Genomic DNA, 20,284 nt, shown 5'->3' on the forward strand with positions numbered 1-20,284 from the left:
GTTTTTGTTTTTGTTTCATATACAAATGAACCTACAGACATCTGGTTTAAAATAGAAGATCTAGGGACAACCATAAAGTATGCAGGGCTGGAGCTGACTCTAAAATCCTTAGTAGCAGTTGATTATTGACTAGTGGTATAAACCAAGTAGAAAGACATATCTGCTTGAGAAGTTCATAGGGAAGGCGCTTGGGGGATTCAAGGAGCACTTGACTAGGAATTAGATATCCTTGCTGTAACGTCAGTCCAGTAACTAACAAGCTGTATGACCCTGGGAAGGTCACTCAGCATCCTGGGCTCAGTTTCCTCCATGAAATGAGGTTGCAGTGCCTGGCAGCTCGGGCTCCTTCTTTACTCCAGCAGCTTACCTTTGAACTTCCTTCTTTATTGACAGGTGGCAGGTGCTCATCTGTTGTAAGCTGCCTCTCAGGGACCCAGGGTTGAAGAAGAAAAGTAACTGTGCAAAAAGTGAAGCCCCCCTGGAAGAAACCAGAGGCCCAAGTGGAAGAGTGGCTTGACCAGAAAGACAAAGCACATGAGAGTTGATGGGACAGCTGTGGGAAACTCAGCCTGACGAGTCTGCCTTGTAAATAACTTCCTACTGCCAAGACCTGACTTGTTTTATTCTGTTTAGCAGTAAAGAGAAGATGGTAATCAACATCAAAATGACAGAGAAGCAGAAGTGAGTTTCAGTGGCCTTTATTCAGCATTTGCTGTGAGCTCTGTATTGAGTGAAGTCTTCATGTTTATCAATTAAGAACTATTTTGGCTCAGGATGTGCCAGCATTCCCTATTTACAAGTGAAAACTGAGGTTCACAGATATATCTCAGGAAGGAGTGGGACTTTCAACGTAGCCTGCTCGTCTCCAAAAAAGTCACACTTTGGATGTACTTGTTGCTAAGCACTGCTCTATTGACCATGGCAACTAAAAAGATGCACAACAATCTTTCATTCCTTTAACACTCAGTGAATACCTACCAGGGATGCAAATATAAATGGCTAGGCTGGAGGCATGGCTTAAGCAGCAGAGGGCCTGCCTAGCATGCCTTGAGTTCAAACTCTAGTACTGGCAAATACAAATGATTACAATCGAATGCCACTAGAAGACCAAGGAATCAGAGCAGTTCTAGCTAGGATCAGAGGTGGTTTCATAGAAAAGTTGGCATTTGGCCTTGAAAAGTTGGCAGGATTTCAATAAGATAGAAATAGACACAGACAGAGGACCAAAAAAGAGCAAAAAATAGAGGCAGGAAAGAGAATATTCTATAAACAGTATACATAGCTGCTATTTCTAGAACAATAAGAACGTGGTATTAAGGGCATAATACCAAAAGGGATAGAAAGGTAAAGTGAGATTAACTAGATTAGAAGTTGGGGTGAGACTGTGTAACCCTCAAAGGGAAAGGGAGAAAAGCACTGACGACTTTTGTGAGAGTCCTAGCTACAAGGGAGGGTCAGGGTCAGACAGGGAAAAAGCCCAGAAGGAAAAAAAAAACAACTGATATTCAGTGATGAGAACGTTAAGAGAGAACTTTAAGAAAGTGGTGTATCTAAGCTCAGGGACAGCACCTAAGCCCTGAGTTTAGCCTCCAGGATAGCACAACCTCCCACTGCCAAAAGAAAAAAAACCCACACACAAAGAAAAGGTAGGGTATCAAAAATGATTGAGACTTGGAGCCCTGGGTGTCTGAGAGGATTCTGGTTTTGTTAGCAATTATGCAATAACAGAGGATGGAAGAGTTGTCATTAGTGGAGTGTTGATGAAAGGTACTAATAAGACAAGGAGGTTTCGGCAGAAAACCATAAACACTGGACTTGAACTGCAGGCAAAGAAACCAACAGGGAAACAAGTTATACTGTGAGACAGCTGAAGGTAGATAAAGGATGAGATGGTGCTGGCAGGGAAAGAAAAGAGAAAGCTTGGGCCCAGAGTAATCCATCCATCACTGAAGGAGGAGAAGAAGGGAGGGAGTGTGAGGTGCCCATGAGCACCCTTGTCCCATAAGTAAGGGACTAGCTCTTTATTCTCAATGATCTCAGTCTGTTCCCTGAGGTCTTCTAGCTTCAACCAGGCTCTTCTCTGGCCCCAACCTGGGATACTTCAGGATCCCTAAGCACCATAGGAAAGCGTGGAACATAAGGGGCAAGTAACATCCAACCAGCTACTCTATGTGGATTCCAGGCCCCTGTATTTCAGCTGGCCATCAAGATTCCACCTCTCTACTCAGCAGAAGGAGGTGAACAGGTATCATCGTAAGTAGAAACACTGGGGAAAAAACAGGAATCCAAGACAGGAATGACAGAAGCATGTAGAGTAAATCTATACTGGTGAAAAGTCTTGCTCAGTTCTGCTTTCATGGGTTTTGGAAAGTGAAGATACAGAGCTAGGAGAATAGCTCATGATAGAGTGCTTCCCTAGCAAACCCTAGGTACAATTTTCAGTGTGGCAAAAAGGGAAAAGAAAAAACAAAAGGAAGTTCAATTGTAAGTGGTTCTTTGAGAGACCAGAAGGCACAGAACACTTCCAAATGTTTCAGCTGATTGCCTATAACCATTTAGATAATCCCAGCATCCAAAACCAGTTGCCATGGTGAACTCTAAATATTCATGTTATGTCTCACAGTCCTAAGCTGAAACAGAAGAAGATTAACTGCATGCAAGCAAGCTACGAGGGAGGCCAGGAGGCATTCCTCTGAAGGGCAAAGGGACAGATTTGGGATTCTGGAGTCCTCAGCCCATATATTCAGCAATGAGAGAGACCCAGACACACAGAGAAAGGACAGACCTTATCTCTTCTCTTCCTTGGAAATACCTTCACAGGAGGGAGGTATTAGGAGAAAATCAAGGCCTTCCCTTTGATTAATTTATACACAATAGGCTGATTGGGTCAGGTCAGAAACTTATGACGTTCCTGGAATAAGGTTCTGATTACATAAAGTTCTTTTTCCTCCAGATTTTTTCCTCTTCTTTTGTTTTTTTTTTTGTATGGGATTTGAACTCAAGATCTTGTGCTTGCTAGGCAAAAGTCCTACTACTTGAGCCACACCCCTGCACCCCAGCTCCCCCAGTCCTTCAGGGCTCAGTATTATGGCAATAAGGATTAACTACTACTATGCTCAGAAGATCTTTTATTTTTTTTATTTTTTTTTATTTTTTTTTGTCGGTCGTGGGGCTTGAACTCTGGGCCTGAGCGCTGTCCCTCAGCTCTTCAGCTCAAGGCGAGCACTCTACCACTTGAGCTACAGCGCCACTTCCGGTTTTCTGGTGGTTTATTGGAGATAGGAGTCTCACAGTCTCTCCTGCCCGGGCTGGCTTTGAACCGCAATCCTCAGATCTCAGCCTCCTGAGTAGCTAGGATTACAGGCGTGAGCCACCAGTGCCCGGCTCAGATCTTTTATTTTTATGTGTTAGCTCCACAGTACCCTCCTAGAGCCATCAAAGGATAGAACAAAGAGCAGAAGAAGGAGGAAGATCTGGCTCTTTGATCCCATCACCTGGTAGAATTTGTAGTCCTACCACAGCATAGACATGCTCCGTGTAACAATGTTTGCCTTCTCATATAAGACAGGATGTGCCATCTAGCCTAGCACTACAGGTGGAATGAACTGTCCAGATGGGTTTGTGTAAGTATATGTGTAAGCACAATGGCCAGGTCACCTAAGCATGAGTTGCTCAGAACTTACTACATTTCTCAACTGGCATTAACTTTTGGAGAAACACACACACACACACACACACACACACACACACACACACACACACACACACACACACACACACACACACACACACACACACACACACACTGCTCTCTTCCATTTCAAAGTATATGCTCTAGTGAGCTAAATGTGCATCCCAGGAAAAATACATTAACTTGAGGAACCCTAACACACACACACACACACACACACACACACACACACACATACACACACACACACACACACACACACACACATACATTGCTCTCTTCCATTTCAAAGTATATGCTCTAGTGAGCTAAATGTGCATCCCAGGAAAAATACATTAACTTGAGGAACCCTAACAACCAGTGCTCTTGGCTCTGCATGGGGCCTCAAGCAGAGCTAGCCTTTTAAAAATCATCTGGGAAACTTGTAAAAAATAGAGATTCATGCCGGGTGCTGGTGGCTCACGCCTGTAACCCTAGCTATTCAGGGGACAAGATCTGAAGATCGCAGTTCAAAGCCATACTGGGCAAGGAAAGTCCAATAAATCACCAGAAAACTGGAAGTGGCTCTGTGGCTCAAGTGATAGAGCACTAGCCTTGAGCTGAAGAGCTGAGGAAGGCCCAGAGTTCAAGTCCCATGACAGAAAAAAAAAAGAGAGAGAGAGAGATTCATGTGTTCACTACTCGAGATTCTGATTCCACACATCTGAGCATCTATTTAAAACATAAAAAAAAACTTCCCAGGTGGATTGGGGCATGAAAACTGGATATGGACTCACTGACCCACTGGTAAGTCACCATCCACTGACCCAGCCTGGTACTATTATTATGGACACTATGGATGTACTTCCCTAGCCTGACCAGATCTGGGGAGTTTATTACTGCCCCAATCCCCTGCAAAGCACACATGTTTCAAAAATATAGGGCACTATTTTTGGAAGAGATGTGTTTCCTCTCTTCAGATACTTATATTGAGGAAGAATAAGCAAAGCTTCTATTTTCTTGTCTGAAACCAAATTCAACACAAAGCAGATGTCCCTTGCTCTTACTTTAGTGGAACTAATGAGCAGTTATTTCCTGAGGCAAATTTCAGACTGTCTAGAGCTGTTGTAAGGTGCCTGACTGGAGAAATCATAGGACCACAAGTTTATCCTGATAGTTAGGAGAACAGAAGGTGACTGGCCAGAAGGGCATAAAGACTCCAGTTTGTGGCAGACTTGGAAAAAGGATAGCCCTGTGGGGTTATGGATGCAAATACATCTGACTAATACACCACACTTAGGCTCTCTAACTAACCTGAGGAAAAAGTACTACCAAACTTCCTTTAGGCTCCAGAGGCAGAGATAGGGTACAGAAAGGGACTGAGAAAGGTTTTCTTTGACTTTGTGTTACAAGATTGGCCTGATGGATTCAGCGCTCTTTTCTTTCAGCATACAAACAAGAGCTTTACAATTGATGGCTCTTTGGGTTGTCACTGCTTTTTGTAAATCCTGCTACATCTCCTCTGGATATCAAAGTGAACTGTCCTTTCCCAAGAGGCTCTCTGGGATTCATCACCTAGCCAGACCTATTACACCAAGGCAGGAGAGGGTCCTGTGGACACCAACATATGGAGTTTTGGACACGTCCCCACTGGTATGTGTGACAGAAGGCGCTGGTCCTTTTCTGAAAATAGAATTGTTCCTTTTGGGTCTCATCCCCTCTCTCTAAGCACCTGACCCAAGCACTTCTTCTTCTTCTTTTTTTTTTTTTTTTGGTTGTAGGTCTTGAATTTTGGGCCTGGGCACTGTTCCTGAGCTCCTCAGCTCAAGGCTAGCACTCTACCACTTGAGCCACAGTGCCACTTTCCCCAAGCACTTCCTGACTTCAGGCAGATGGGGCTTTTAAATAGCCACCCAACCTTGTGTGCTAAGCCCTGCTCTAAGAAATGTTTCCCATTGGCTTCCTTCTAGTTCAGGACCCTGGGAACCTAGCTCCACCCCTTGAGACAGCTGGTTCTCAGCACATTCCATTCTGCCATCCACTCAAAGCTCACAGAGCACAAAGATCTGTATCTATCTCCCTCTCCAAAACCTTTGCACAACTCTACCTCCTCTGTCCTCCAAACCCAGAGCCACCATCCAGGATTTATAACCTTCCTTTGCTAATACAACTATTATGTCTTCCAAAATACCAGTGTGACTACCAGTGGGACCCTCACCCCACATCTGGGTTCCCGGGGAGGGGTGGCCCCTAGGAAACACTAGGGAAACCTGATAAATTTAAGAAGGAATGTTCCACCAATTTCATTCTTCAGGTCTGAAGAAATAATGAGAAACTGACACAATGATGGTATGATGTGAGAAGGAGCTAGGAGAGAGACAGAAGACACTGCCAAAGGGCTAAGCAGAAAAGAGAAAGAAGGTTCATATTGCAATATTCCAGGAGAAATGTTTATTTCAAGCCTCCTTCACTTTATTTACTAGTATTCTGAAAGTCATTGTCCTTCACATTAAGACCATCCAATTTGCTCTAGGATCCTGGATGTCTTCTGGCTCTGCTGGGCCACATGAGCACGAAGTGAGTCTACCCATTCACTCAGATGGTCTCTGGCTATTGTTTTGATGACTGTCTTAATGCAGCTGTTAATTGCAGAGAAGTACCTTTCTCTATCTCCCTCCCCTTCTCTTTGGTCTCTCAGGTTTCACCTCCAGATTCTTAACCTGGGACTATGTGGACCTTGGGTCTTAGGAACTTTTGGATATTGAACACATTTTGTGTGTGTGTGTGTGTGTGTGTGTGTGTGTGTGTGTGTGTGTGTGTGTGTGTGTGTGTGTGTGTGTGTGTGTGTGTGTGTGTGTGTGTGTGTGTGTGTCAGAGAGAGAGAGAGAGAAAGACACAGAGAAAGACAGAGAGAGAAAGACAGAGACAGAGACAGAGACAGAGACAGAGAGGAACACTGAATAGTCCCTTAGCTTGTCCTGTGTGAGTGGCAGGTGTGACAGGTAGGGAGGACTGGAAGGACTGAGATACCTGCCAGTCATGGTGGTCAAGAGTCTGACACAATACCTTGGAAGCAGCCATCACAGCCGCTGTGGCCGCCACGTTCAAGCCTCGCTTCCCGAAGTGCACAAGGGCATCATAACTTCGATCTTTTGCTTGGACCAGGCAATCATCAATTTCCTGTCAAAGGAAACAGGGCACACTGAGTTGGCATGTTCAAATGTGTTCTTTTCTTTCTCCTGAGTGCTGGGCCTGCCAGCCTGCCTGATCATTGATTCTCACTGGCCTGAAACATAGACAACTGGAATACATGTATGTAAACAGGAGGGTAGAGACAGACAGAAGAGATGCAGGTGAGTCTAAAAGAGAATTTTTTAAAAAAATTACAACTTACTGGCCAACAACGCCCTAGAATTCTTTATAAAGTTCCTCTAACTTCCAGGGATATGACAATCCTGCCATTCTATGCCCAGTGGCAGTGGGCACAGACTCTGGACATAAACATTGAAAGAACCTAGCATGAGAAAACGCCAAAAATCCAGCTCCTAACTGCAGACATGCCACTTACTGGCTATAAGGCCTTGGCTTACTTTATATTTGGTGTCTATTTTTATTCTTTTGTTTGAGACAATGTCTTACTACGTAGTTCAGTCTGTCTTGAATTCAGATCCTTCTGCCTCTGATTCCCCAAGGTGGTTTCATCCTTAGGTACTAGCTCCATACCTAGCCTCTGAACATGTTTTTATTTGTTGTTGTGTTTTAATTTTTTTTTAATTTATTAGCATCAATTAGCTGTATGGGAGTTTTGTTTAGACATGTTTATATATGGATACAAAGTACTTTGATCACACTTACCTCCTCTATCATTCTTCCTCCTCTCCTCTCCCCTTCCCAAACCTATCTGAGCAAGCTTCATTATCTGATTTTCACACATATACAAAGTATTTTGACTATATTCATCCTCATCCACCTTCTCCATTTGCCTTCCCTTGTCCTGTTGGTATTCACATCCAAGATAATACATATTTCACCTCCCTAATATTCTGTGTGTGTGTGTGTGTGTGTGTGTTCATGTGCGTGCGCATGTACATGCACCAGTCCTAGGCCTTGAACTCAGGGCCTGGGCACTGTCCCTGAGATTAGTTTGCTCAAGGCTAGCATTCTATCACTTGAGCTGCAGCTTTATTTCCAGATTTTTGATAGTTTATTGGAGATAAGAGTCTCACAGGTTTTCTTGCCTAAGCTGGCTTCTAACCACAATCCTCAGATCTCAGCTTCCTGAGTACATAGAATTATAGGCATGAGTCACTGGCTCCTAATATTTGTTTTTGTTGTAGTCTCTACACAATTTTGTCTTCTGAAAAGTAAGGAGAATGAGCCAGACACGAGTGGCTTTAAAATCCAGAAGTGAAAAAGTGGCTTAAGTGGAAGAATACTAATTTTGAATGGAAAAAAAAAGCCAAATGAGAGCACAAGGCCTTGAGTTGGCATGGTCAAATAAGTCTCTGTTCCCTTTTCTTTCTCCTGAGTGCTGGGCCAGCCAGCTTGCCTGATCACTGATTTTCTATACTGGCCTCCAGTATAGACACACACACACACACACACACACACACACACACACACACACACACACACACACACACACACACACACACACACACACACACACACACACACACACACACACACACACACACGAGAAGAGAAGAGAACAAAACAGAAGAGAGGAGAACAGAAGAGAAGAGCCAGAAGAGACCAGAAGAGACCAGAAGAGAAGAATAATGAAACCTAAGCCTAACAGCTGTTTTCTGTCAGGGATAGCCAGAGGTACCTTCCTTGCCTTCAAGGAGTGGGGACCCTTGCAGTTCTAAAATTTTGTTATTCTATAGTCATGAAAGTCTAAAACCAAATATTGGCCAGGTGCTAGTCGCTCATTTCTGTAATCCTAGCTATTCAGGAGGCTAATGGCTGAGGATTCACAGTTCAAAGCCAGCCTGGGGAGGAAGATCTGTGAGACCCTTATCACCAATTAATGACCAATAAGCCAGAAGTGAAGCTGCGGCTCAAATGATAGTCTTAAGCAAAATAGCTTAGAGACAGTGACTAGGCCTGGGTTCAAGCTCCAAAAATCAAAAACACAAATACTGTCCAATGTATCTATCAATGGGAAGAAGAACCAGATATAGAAATAAATGGTGGTTATTTTGTAGATAGATGTAGATGTTGGGATGCAAAGAGAAATTAAAGTCATCTGGGCTCATAAAGCATGTAAAAGTGAAGTGGAAAACAGAACTGAGGTCTCTTTCTTGGACCAAAGCCAAGTATAATATCAGTTTGATTCAAATTCGGATCAACTCCGGTTTATGCTGTTCCTCTATTTGTTTTGAGTTGTTTTGTGAGTATTATTGTTTTAAGAAAGGCTATTTTATAGCTCCAGCATCTATTTGTTTTGTTTTTTTTTTTGGGTCCGGTCGTGGGGCCTGAACTCTGGGCTTGGGCGCTGTCCCTCAGCTCTTCAGCTCAAGGCTAGCGCTCTACCACTTGAGCCACAGCGCCACTTCTGGCTTTTTTCTTATATGGTGCTGAGGAATCGAACCCAGGGCCTCAGGCATGCAAGGCAAGCACTCTACCACTGAGCCACCTTCCCAGCCCTGAGTATCATTGTTTTAAGAAAGGCTATTTTATAGCTCCAGCAGTTCAGTAAGACAATGGCCTGAGACCTCAGGCTCATTTGAAGTTCAGCACATCAGTGTTTGCTTTGAGGGGTGTAGGAGGGCTCAGCAGCCCTCCTGGATTCCCTGTGCACAGCTTCCCGAGGAGGTCGCAGCAGCAAGCCTTCTAACTGTGATATGACCAACTAGGCCAGTGATTCTTGGCAGCTCTTAAGAGGCAGTTACCTCTCCTTCAATGGAAATGACATTGACAGATTGAGGGGGGGGGCAGTATTTGGGGAAATTATGGGAGAGTAGGATGGTGGCCAGATCAAAAATCCTTCAGAGACAAAGGAAGAGCTATGGTCCTGATTCCTGAAAGGATTTTCAGAAATGTCTACAACAGCCCGCTTATCCAACTGCTGTGTTCCCCAAATTCTTCCCCTAGGAGAAATCCAGAGAATTTATCTTGCAGAACTACAGAAATAAATATCAACAGGAGCCACCTATAGACATCCTATTTCATTTGAAAAAAAGTCTACTACACAATCAGATTTAGAAAGCAATATAACTAATGATTTATAGGATGTTGGACCCTTTTAATCCATTAATCCCACTCTTATTTATTCTTAGATAAAGGAAGAAATTAAACTCTATATGAGGTGGTGTTTACTGCAGTATTTTCTACAGGAAGAAAACAATCTAAGTATCTAGCAGGAAGGAAAGAGCTCTATCACCATGAGTTATTATGAAGAGTACAAAGATATGGATTATGTGCAAACATGCTTAAGATCTCAGAATGCAAATTATCTTTGTTGTGTGTGTGGAGGTGGGGGGGTTGGTGTGTGCAGGTGGGGGGGTTGGTGTGTGCTGGTACTGGGGCTTGGACTCAGGGCCACATGCTCTTGTTTAGCTTTTTCACTGAAGCTGGCACTCTACCATTTGAACCATAGCTCCACTCCTAGCTTTTTGCTAGTTAATTGGAAGTAAGAGTTTCTCAGATTTGTCTGCTGGAGCTGGTTTCATGCCTCAATCTTCAGATCTCAAACTCCTGAATAGTTAGGATTGTAGGCAGGAGACATTAGTGCCTAGAATTGTTAGGGTGTTTTTCTTTTGGTTGTTTATTTGTGTTTGAGATGGAGTCTCACTATGTTTCCTAGACTGCCTTTCAACTAATGCCTCAAGCCTGCCACAGCTTCACAGATAGCTCGTCCTACACAGGTATCACCATGTCTGGCATATGTTAAGTTTTAAAACTATTTTTAAGTCTGAGTAAAATTGTACACTGTCTATGTATACAGTCTATGCACACAGTTATCTGCAAAAAGAACAGAGGAAGTTTAATTTGGAGAGTTATTGTTTTTTTTTTTGGGGTCTGGTCATGGGGCCTGAACTCTGGGCCTGGGCGCTGTCCCTCAGCTCTTCAGCTCAAGGCTAGCACTCTACCACTTGAGTCATAGCGCCACTTCCGGCTTTTTTCTTTTTGCTTATGTGGTGCTGAGGAATGGAACCCAGGGCCTCAGGCATGCAAGGCAAGCACTCTACCACTGAGCCACCTTCCCAGCCCTGGAGAGTAAAATTATGAGTGAAATTGTCTTTCTTCTAATTTATAGTAATGCCTTACAACCAATAATAACAATATATTTTATAAAATTTCATCACTGCTTTTAGATATGTACAAAAATACACTTTAAAAAGGAGAAGATGTTCATGATTAGCTATCTACTCAGCTACTGAGACAGGGGTCGTAGCTTGGTGGTAGAGTACTTGCCTAGTACTTGTATGAGATCCTGGGACTTGATCTCCAGCATCCTTCCACCCCCTCAAAAAAGAATGCTATTGATTTTACATGTTGATTTGTGTCCTGTCATTTCACTAAATTGATCAGTGCTTATAGATGAATAGTGAAGTCCAATTTTTTCTCTATGTAGAATCTTAACAATTATAAACAGGTAATTTGATTTCCCTTCATGTAATTCATATGCCTCATTTATTTATCTTGCCTCCCTCCTCTGGCTATGACTTCCAGTACTAAGTTGAATAAGAGTGGTGAATGAGCTAGTAAGAATGGTGAGTGAATAAGACATCTTTGATAGTAGAAGATAGTAGAAGAAAAGCTTTCAGTTTTTCCCTACTGAGTATGTTTTCTTCTATGTCTAATATGTTGAAAGTTTTTTTTTTTTTTTTTTTTTTTGGGTCCGGTCGTGGGGCCTGAACTCAGCTCTTCAGCTCAAGGCTAGCACTCTACCACTGGAGCCACAGCGCCACTTCCGGCTTTTTTCTTTTTGCTTATGTGGTGCTGAGGAATCGAACACAGGGCCTCATGCATGCAAGGCAAGCACTCTACCACTGAGCCACCTTCCCAGCCCATGTTGAAAGTTTTTATCATGAAGGAATGTTGAAATTTATCAAATGCTTTTTCCTACACATACTGAGATAAGCATTTTATTTTTGTACTTTATTGTTGTACTATTCATAAAAGCTAAAATATTGAATCAACTTCAATTGCCCATCAATGGATGAATAAATAAACTATACGTCCAATGGAATGTTACATGCCATAAAAAGATTGGTATCCTATGGACTGGGAAGGTGGCTCAGTGGTAGAGCGCTTGTCTTGCATGCCTGAGGCCCTGGGTTCGATACCTCAGCACCACATAAGCAAAAAGAAAACAGCTGGAAGTGGTGCTGTGGCTCAAGTGGTAGAGCGCTAGCCTTGAGCTGAAGAACTGAGGGATAGCGCCCAGGCCCAGAGTTCAAGCCTCATGACTGGACACAAAAAAAAAAAAAAAAAAAAAAAAAAAAGATTGGTATCTTATCATTTAAAACAAAAATGGATGCAACTACAGGATATTATGTTTAGTGAAATAATTCAAGAGAATTGGAAATTTGGAAAATCACAATAAAACTCCTTTGTATAATTAATGTGTGCTACTAAAAACTTTAAAAGTAAATCAAACACTGAAAAATTAAAAACTGCCTGGTCTCTCTCATATGCACATGCTAAAAATGTCAATCTAATCATAGATTAGAATCTGAGAAGGGATTGAGGGAGGGACAGAACTCAATAGTTGGTGCCCAAATGCAGTCAGATAGAAGTAATATTTCTGTATTTCTAAAGCACATAAGGGTAACTACAGGTCACAATAATGTACATATTTTATGAATAGAAGAAAGGAATTTGAAGGCCCCAAACACAAAGTAATAATAAGGAGATGGAAATATTAATTATTCTGACTTAATTAGTATAATTATACATATGCACTGAATTATTACACTGTAGACTTTATAAGTATGCACAATTATTATGTTAATAAAAAAACTAAAAGGGGCTGGGAAGGTGGCTCAGTGGTAGAGCGCTTGCCTTGCATGCTTGACACCCTGGGTTCGATTCCTCAGCACCACATAAGCAAAAAGAAAAAAGCCAGAAGTGGCACTGTGGCTCAAGTAGTAGAGCGCTAGTCTTGAGCTGAAGAGCTGAGGGACAGCACCCAGGCCGAGTTCAGGCCCCACGGCCAGACCCCCCCCAAAAAAACAAAAACAAAAAACAAAATAAAAAAATTAAAAAAAAATTCCAGGTGTGATAACACATGCCTGTAATCCCACCTACTCAAGAGTCAGAGGTTGGGGGATGGTAGTCCAAAGCTGACCAAAGCAAAATTATTAAGAGCCTCTATCTGAAAAACATAAACTAAAAAAAGGACTGTGGGTGTGGATTGAGTGGTAGAATGCTTGCCTAACAAGTGCAAAGCCCTGAGTTCAATTCCCAGTACTGAAAATACAACAACTGACCAAAAAATATATGTGTGTGTATGTGTGCGCACACATGTAAGGAGATAGATGTGTTAGGTATCTTGATTTGATCATTATAAATTATAGAAATGTATTGAATTATCATGTTTCCAAATATATAATTATAATAATGAAAATATTTTTTTAAGCTTAAAGAAGGGGCCAAGAAGGTGGCTCAGTGGTAGAGTAGTTGCCTTGCATGCATGAGGCCCTGGGTTCGATTCCTCAGCACCACATAAGCAGAAAAGTAGGAAGTGGCACTGTGGCTCAAGTGGTAGTGTGCTAGCCTTGAGCTGAAGGGCTGATGGACAGTGCCCAGGCCCAGAGATCTGGCCCCACGACCAACAAAATTTTAAAAATTTTTTAAAAATTTAAAAAACGCTTAAGGAAGTGGATCTCTGGCTCAAATGGTAGAGTACCAGACTTGAGCAAAACAAGCTAAGGGACAGTGCCCAGGCCCTAAGTTCAAGCCTGAGTACTGGCACGCACACACACACACACACACACACACACACACACACACACATAAAGAAGCATACGAGTACCTATATCCATAAAATACCATTCTTAAAAAAAAAAAAAGCTCCATCAGCATGGATTGGACAGATATACAGAAAAGAACCCAAAATATAGGGATGGTTGGTAGCAGAGACTTAGGCAATCCCAAAGGACTACTCAGGATCTAATATAAAAACTCATCCCACAAGCCCTAATCTTGTAACCTAGGGCTGAGACTCTTATAGTTGTCCAAGCAGTGGAAGCATAGCTGTAGGGAATTAGGAACCAAGCAGGGGATCTCCTGTAATATATAACCTGCTTTTTTATTTACCACTTTTATCTGCTTTTCTTATTTTTTTTTTTTTTTTTTTTTTTTTTTTTTTTTTTTTGGTCGGTCGTGGGGCTTGAACTCTGGGCTTGGGCGCTGTCCCTCCGCTCTTCAGCTCAAGGCGAGCGCTCTACCACTTGAGCTACAGCGCCACTTCCGGTTTTCTGGTGGTTTATTGGAGATAGGAGTCTCACGGTCTCTCCTGCCGGGGCTGGCTTTGAACCGCGATCCTCAGATCTCAGCCTCCTGAGTAGCTAGGATTACAGGCGTGAGCCACCAGCGCCCGGCTTCTGCTTTTCTTATTTACCACTTACTGAAGTACAGCAGTATAACTTACCTTTTCTTTTGAAGACAGCGTGGGATGTACAAACTTCCTGTACAGGAGGCTGGACCCTTTTGTATAGGGAGACAGCAGCCAGGCTACAAATGCTATTTTTAGTTCATAATAGAATGGAAACCTGGAGAGATTAAAAAAAAAAAAAGAATACATGCTGTTAGGTCTCAGAAGCACTGCTCGAGACTATGAAGAATGAGACCCAGTTTGGTGTAAATACTTTTTCTACCTGCACATGGCTGCAAGGGTCCCATATTCCTCATCTTCTACCTGTGGAAGGCATGTGTGCAAACATATGAATACTCAGCACTACCAGTGTCTCTCTCTGAGAGCCAGTTCCAGTTTTCTTCTTTTTCCCAAGTGAACCCAGAACACCCATTTTCATTTAAAATTTCCCCGTGGCCCTATCTGGCAGCCTCTGGTGCTTTCTCTGTGGATACACAGGTTGGCATGTGGCTCCAGCTGCAGCTGAGAAGAATAGACCCATGTCTGTGCACTCAGTTGTCAACTTCAGTTACAGCCAAGGCATGGACACCAAGGGAATGACATTAGGGTGGAGCTCACAGTCTTCACACTGAAAACAAAAGTCTTTCCTTTTATTTTTTAGTATATATTTTTTGTTGTAAAGATAATGTACAGAGGGGTTACAGTTACATGAGTAAGGTAATGAGTACATTTCCTATTGAGCATTGTTACCTTCTTCTTTGTTTTTCCCCTATCGTCACTTCTCTCCCCAAAGAATAGAGGCAAACCCAACCTTTGCCAGAGAAAAAAATACAAATACTACTCACCCCACCCACTCAGTCATACTAGGCCTAAACTCAGGGCCTGGGCACTGACCCTTAGCTTTTTTGCTCAAGGCTGGTGATCTACCAACCCAGCCTCAGCTCCACTTCTGGCATGTTGCTGGTTAATTGGAGGTGTTGCTCAGATTTATCTGCCCAGGCTGACTTCAAACCTCAATCCTCAGATCTCAGCCTCTGAGTAGTTAGGATCACAGGCGTGAGCCACTGGCACCTGGAGACATCCTGACATTTTTGGTGTCAAAAGAAAGAAAAGCTTAGAAGTCTGGTGTCTAAAGACCTGCATACCTTTGAGCCTATTCATTCATTCACCTCCACCCAGCACCTACCTCAGGGAGACAATAATGAGCAAAGATCTGATTCCCTGACTTCTTGAAGACTGCAAAAAGAGACAAAATTCTGGTATCCTTGGAAGTAGGAGTACAGTCAGGGAAATAGAGATGGATAAAATAATCACAAATGACACTGAATAGTAATCTGAGAAATGTTATGGTGAAATTTAGCTAACCAACACGGTATCTTGGAGTACAGTAGCAGAAGTTAGGTCCATCAATGAGTCCAGTTCTATAGGCACACAGATTAGCAAGCAGGCTTGGTCTAGATTTCAGGCTTGCTTACCAGCTCAGATAGCTGTCTGCTTGGGATAACCTGTGCAGGTATAACAGTCATGACTTAAAAAAAATTTTTTGTATTTGGGGGCTGGGAAAGTGGCTCAGTGGTAGAGTGCTTGCCTTGCATGCCTGAGGCCCTAGGTTCGATTCCCCAGCACCACATAAGCAAAAAGAAAAAAGCCGGAAGTGGTGCTGTGGCTCAAGTGGTAGAGCGCTAGCCTTGAGCTGAAGAGCTGAGGGACAGTGCCCAGGCCCAGAGTTCAGGCCCCACGACCGGACCCCCCCAAAAAAAACTTTTTGTATTTGGATGGTTTGACATCTTGCTCTATACTGCCCCTAACATAGTGAGCAAGTTCCTAAAGAGCAAAGACAATACCTGGAAAAACACCTTGCCTATCTCAATCAATCAATCCAAAGCCCATATTCCGGCCACATCCTCTGCTTGAATCTCCTGCTTTAAGTCTCAAGCCACCTGCACCAGTCACACGAAGATCAGAGATATCCCTTGTTTCCCAGCACACTTTGAAATTCTTGTAACTAGCTAATCCCAAGCCTGCTTACCCTGACTCACCCATTCCTTCCTGTGGAAACTGAAATAAAGCTCCTCTGTTTCCTGTACCTTTTCCTCCCTCTGCCTCCTGACTTACTTGGGTGCCTCCCTGTGTGGCCCTGAATGGTGGTGGACCAGGTTTCCTGTTTCTAGGAATCTGTGAGTATAACTAACTTTTTTCTTCCTGTCTTTGTTAGGTCAGCATCTCTCATTGCACCTGCTTAAAGCAAATCCAAGCTATCCTTAAAACATGGTATTACAAAGGAGAAGGTTATGTGTGCTAGACTGAGGGATGAGAACATAAATCATCACCATGTATCCTTCTGGGATGAAATATTTTATTTTTATTTTTTTTTCTTGTAAGTCAGAGCCTAGGTGATATCCCTGAGCTTTTTTGTTCAAGGCTAGTTAGTGCTCTACCAATTTGAGCCACAGCACCACTCGAAGTTTTCTGGTGGTTAACTGGAGATAAGTCTTCTGGATTTTCCTGCTCTGGCTGGTTTATAACCACCATCCTCTGATCTCAACCTCCTGAGTAAGCTAGGATGGCAGCCATGAGGCACTGGCGTCTGGCTAAAAACAACATTTTAACATTTCAGGACCCTCTCTCTCTTCCAAATCACAGTTCTACTCATTTCTTTACACATCCAGGTCTTAGGCATTTCTGCTTTCTACCTCTACAGGCTATTTTTTTAGTTTTCACTCAGCAACTAGGGGATGCATTTTCACTGCAGATTGTTTAAGCAGTTCATAGCCAGACAAAAGAAGGGTTGAAAGAAAAGAGGCATAATTCTCCCACAGTGTAATACTTTGGTGATTAATAATTGAGGAACTTTTGTTTTGAAAACAAGAATTTGCCATCCCTGAGGAGGGAAAAAAACAAATGAATCTAGCAAGCTCAGGCACCAACACAAGATACACAGACAATCCCAAGGGCAGCTGCTGCACTGCAGTTGGTTTTTTATTATTATTATGAAAAGATGTATTTTTAAAATATAGGTCATGCATGCACATTGGTAAAAAAAAATCTCAGAGTACAAAAGAGTATGTAAGAAAGCATTGCTGACCTACTCCTGACTGCTAGTCCCTTTCCTAAAAGCAGAAGTATTATCAGTGCCCTTTCAGAGTTAAGCAGGGGTTAGATACGTGACTTCCATAACTGCCCTCCATATACACAGCAGCATTCTATGCATCCCTTTCGGTACCTAGCTTCCCATAACACCCACAGAAACCACAATATACTTTTGGGACAGCTGCCTCAGTCTTATTAATGGCTGCATATGAATGCTACAGCATCTTGCAGGGCCCCATCAGCAGACATTCACAGGATGATAATCATTGGCTATAAACCTTTTCATTTATGCTTCTTTACATACCCATGCACATGCATCTACAGCACAAAGGCCCAGGAGAGGGATTTCTTTTTTTAATATATATTTTTATTGTAAAGATACTGTATAGAGGGGTTACAGTTACATGAATAAGGTAATGAGTGCATTTCCTATCGAGCATTGTTACCCCCTCCTTTGCTTTTCCCCTACCATGCCTTCCCTCCCCATCTCCCCAACTCCTCCCTTCCCCCCCCCAAAGTTGTAAAGTTTATTTTCAACATAGTGTCAAGAGTGGGATTTCTGTGTGCACTTTATAGACAGATAAAGCACCTCTTTGCAAACCTGAACAGGAGCACCTGACCTACCACAGCCACACTGCCAGTGTCTGGCCAGTCGTAACAGCCTCTTGTCCTAGATTATAAGATTAGGGCTTGTGGGATGTGTTTCCATATTAGATACTAGTGGTCCTTTGGGACTACCCAGGCCCCCTTTATTCTCTCTTATAAACCATCCTTGTTCTTTGGGCTCTTTTCTGTATATCTATCCCTGCCATGCTGATGGAGATCTTTTAAAAGCATTTTCCCTCCCAAGGGCTGATCATTTTATAGATATGGGTAGTAGTCAGTATGTCTCTTTATTTATTTTGTGTGTGTGTGTGTGTGTGTGTGTGTGTGTGTGTGTGTGTGTGTGTGTGTGTGTGTGTGTCTGTATTGGGGCTTGAACTCAGAGCTTGGTTGCTATCTCAGCTTTTTTGCTTAAAGTTGGCACTCTACTACTTGAGCCACAGCTCCATTTTCTTAAACTTTTTAAAAAATCCAATATCAGAGTTTGAAACCAGGGCCTTGAGCTCTTACTTGGATTTCTTGTTCATGGATAATGCTCTACCATCTGAGCCACATCTCCAGTCTAGAATTTTGCTAGTTAATTGCAGATGGAGTCTCACCGACTTTTTTGTCCTGCTGAATATGACTCAAGATTCTCCAGACCTCAGCATCCTTAAGAAGCTAGGACTCTAGGTGGATTACCAGTACCTGGCTTTGAGGAAAAGCTTTTCAAAACCTTACCACCTCTTAACTTCTAGGTTCACTTTCTCGGACCTTGTCTTCTCACACCAACAGAGCATCTTCATTACAAGTTTAGAGAATAGGCTTTGTTTGGAGGGGCCAACATGGCTTCCCAATGGTATTTTCTCTCAGATAGCTCTAGACCTGAATAGCACTACTCTGTGGTACTGTTAACCCTGGGTGATAAAGCTTCCAATGAAGTATTTGGGGGTGAAATAAATCAATTTATGACAGAAGAATCTCACCAAAGTGGGTTTGTTCCTTGAATGAAAAGATACCCTCACTCTCCAGAGCATGAAAAAGAAAAAAAGGAAGTCATTAGAGTCTGCTAATTCCCAGCCCTCCCAGGGAAGACTTTGGTTAAAAGTAGCCTCCTTTGAGATAGTCAGGAACCACCTAGGAATGAAGGACAAATGTACTTTCTGGGTCTTGATCCATAATTGTTTTTTGGGGGGCATCCAGTCATGAGGCCTGAATTCTGGGCCTGGGCGCTGCCCCTCAGCTCTTCAGTTCAAGGCTAGCACTCTACCACTTGAGCCACCTTCCCAGCCCCTTGATCCATAATTTACTACCCATTAAGAGACATGGCATAACTGGGCACAGAGGTATATACCTATGATCCCAGCACTGGGTTTATGGCAGGGAGGGAAGAAGGAAGATCAATAGTTCAAGGCCAGCCTGGGTTACAAGGGGAGTTCTAGGCTAGCCTATGAGAAACTTGTCTCAAAAAATTATTTGCTGGGAGCTGGTGGTTTATGCCTGTAATCCTAGCTACTCACAAGGCTGAGATCTGAGGATCGTGGTTCAAAGCCAGCCTAGACAGGAAAGTCTGTTAGACTCTTATCTCCAATAAGCCACCAGAAAACTGGAAGTGGCGCTGTGACACAAGTGGTAGAGTGCTTGCCTTGAGTTGAAGAGTTCAGGGACAGTGCCCAGGCCCAGCCGCATGACCAACGAACAAACAAACAAAAAAAGAAAACAATAGTTTTAAAAGGGCTGGGAATGTATCTTAGTGGTAGGGTGCTTGCCTAGCATGCATAAAGCTCTTGGTTCAATTCCTCACTAAAAACAGAAAAAGCTGGAAGTAGGGCTGTGGCTCAAGTGGTAGAGTACTAGCATTGAGCAAAAGAAGCTCAGAGACAGTGCCCGGGCCCTGAATTCAAGCCCTAGGACTGGCAAAATAATAATAATAATAATAATAATTTAAAAATTAAAAGGTATGGAGTAAGGGAGGAGGTGACAATATCAAAAAGAAATATACTCTGACTTACATAACTATGACCCCTCTGTACATCACCTTTATAGTACCAAAGGAAAAATTAAAGAAAAGACACAAGAAACATGAAAAAGCAAAATAAATAACTATGGTATATGTTCTTCCCTATCCTTTCAGTCTCCAGATCTTATAAGCCTCAAAACTCAGTTAACACTAATAAAGTCAGCATAATTATTAAACCTGTTACTCGCTAAAAGCAAAACTATACATGTTTTCTTCCACTTTTCCCATGTGTTCTAGCTGCTACAGCAAGCCATCCTTATCACAAAGCCAGGATGTTAAAGCAGGATGGGGAGGAATCTAGCAGCTCCTAGGATAAGCTGATTCTCAGCTCCTCAAGGCCAGGATGTTTACAGAAGTAAAAAGTTTTTTGAGA

The 20,284-nt window shown here is 42.7% G+C and overlaps 1 protein-coding gene across 2 annotated transcripts in view; it reads right to left on the reverse strand.

Annotated features, from left to right (window-relative positions):
* The window catches only part of LOC138825226 (receptor expression-enhancing protein 1), a 111,263-nt gene that overhangs the window by 22,823 nt on the left and 68,156 nt on the right, over positions 1-20,284 (reverse strand). For both annotated transcript variants that reach the window (XM_070019627.1, XM_070019626.1), the window contains exons 4-5: positions 14,277-14,397; positions 6,737-6,850 (exon numbers count right to left, since the gene is read on the reverse strand). In XM_070019627.1, coding sequence (XP_069875728.1) covers positions 6,737-6,850; positions 14,277-14,397 — 235 coding nt within the window. The remainder of the gene's footprint in view (positions 1-6,736; positions 6,851-14,276; positions 14,398-20,284) is intronic.

The sequence above is a fragment of the Dipodomys merriami genome, unplaced genomic scaffold, assembly GCF_024711535.1.
Source record: "Dipodomys merriami isolate MVZ:Mamm:240054 unplaced genomic scaffold, mDipMer1.0.p SCAF_136, whole genome shotgun sequence".
NCBI lineage: Eukaryota > Metazoa > Chordata > Mammalia > Rodentia > Heteromyidae > Dipodomys > Dipodomys merriami.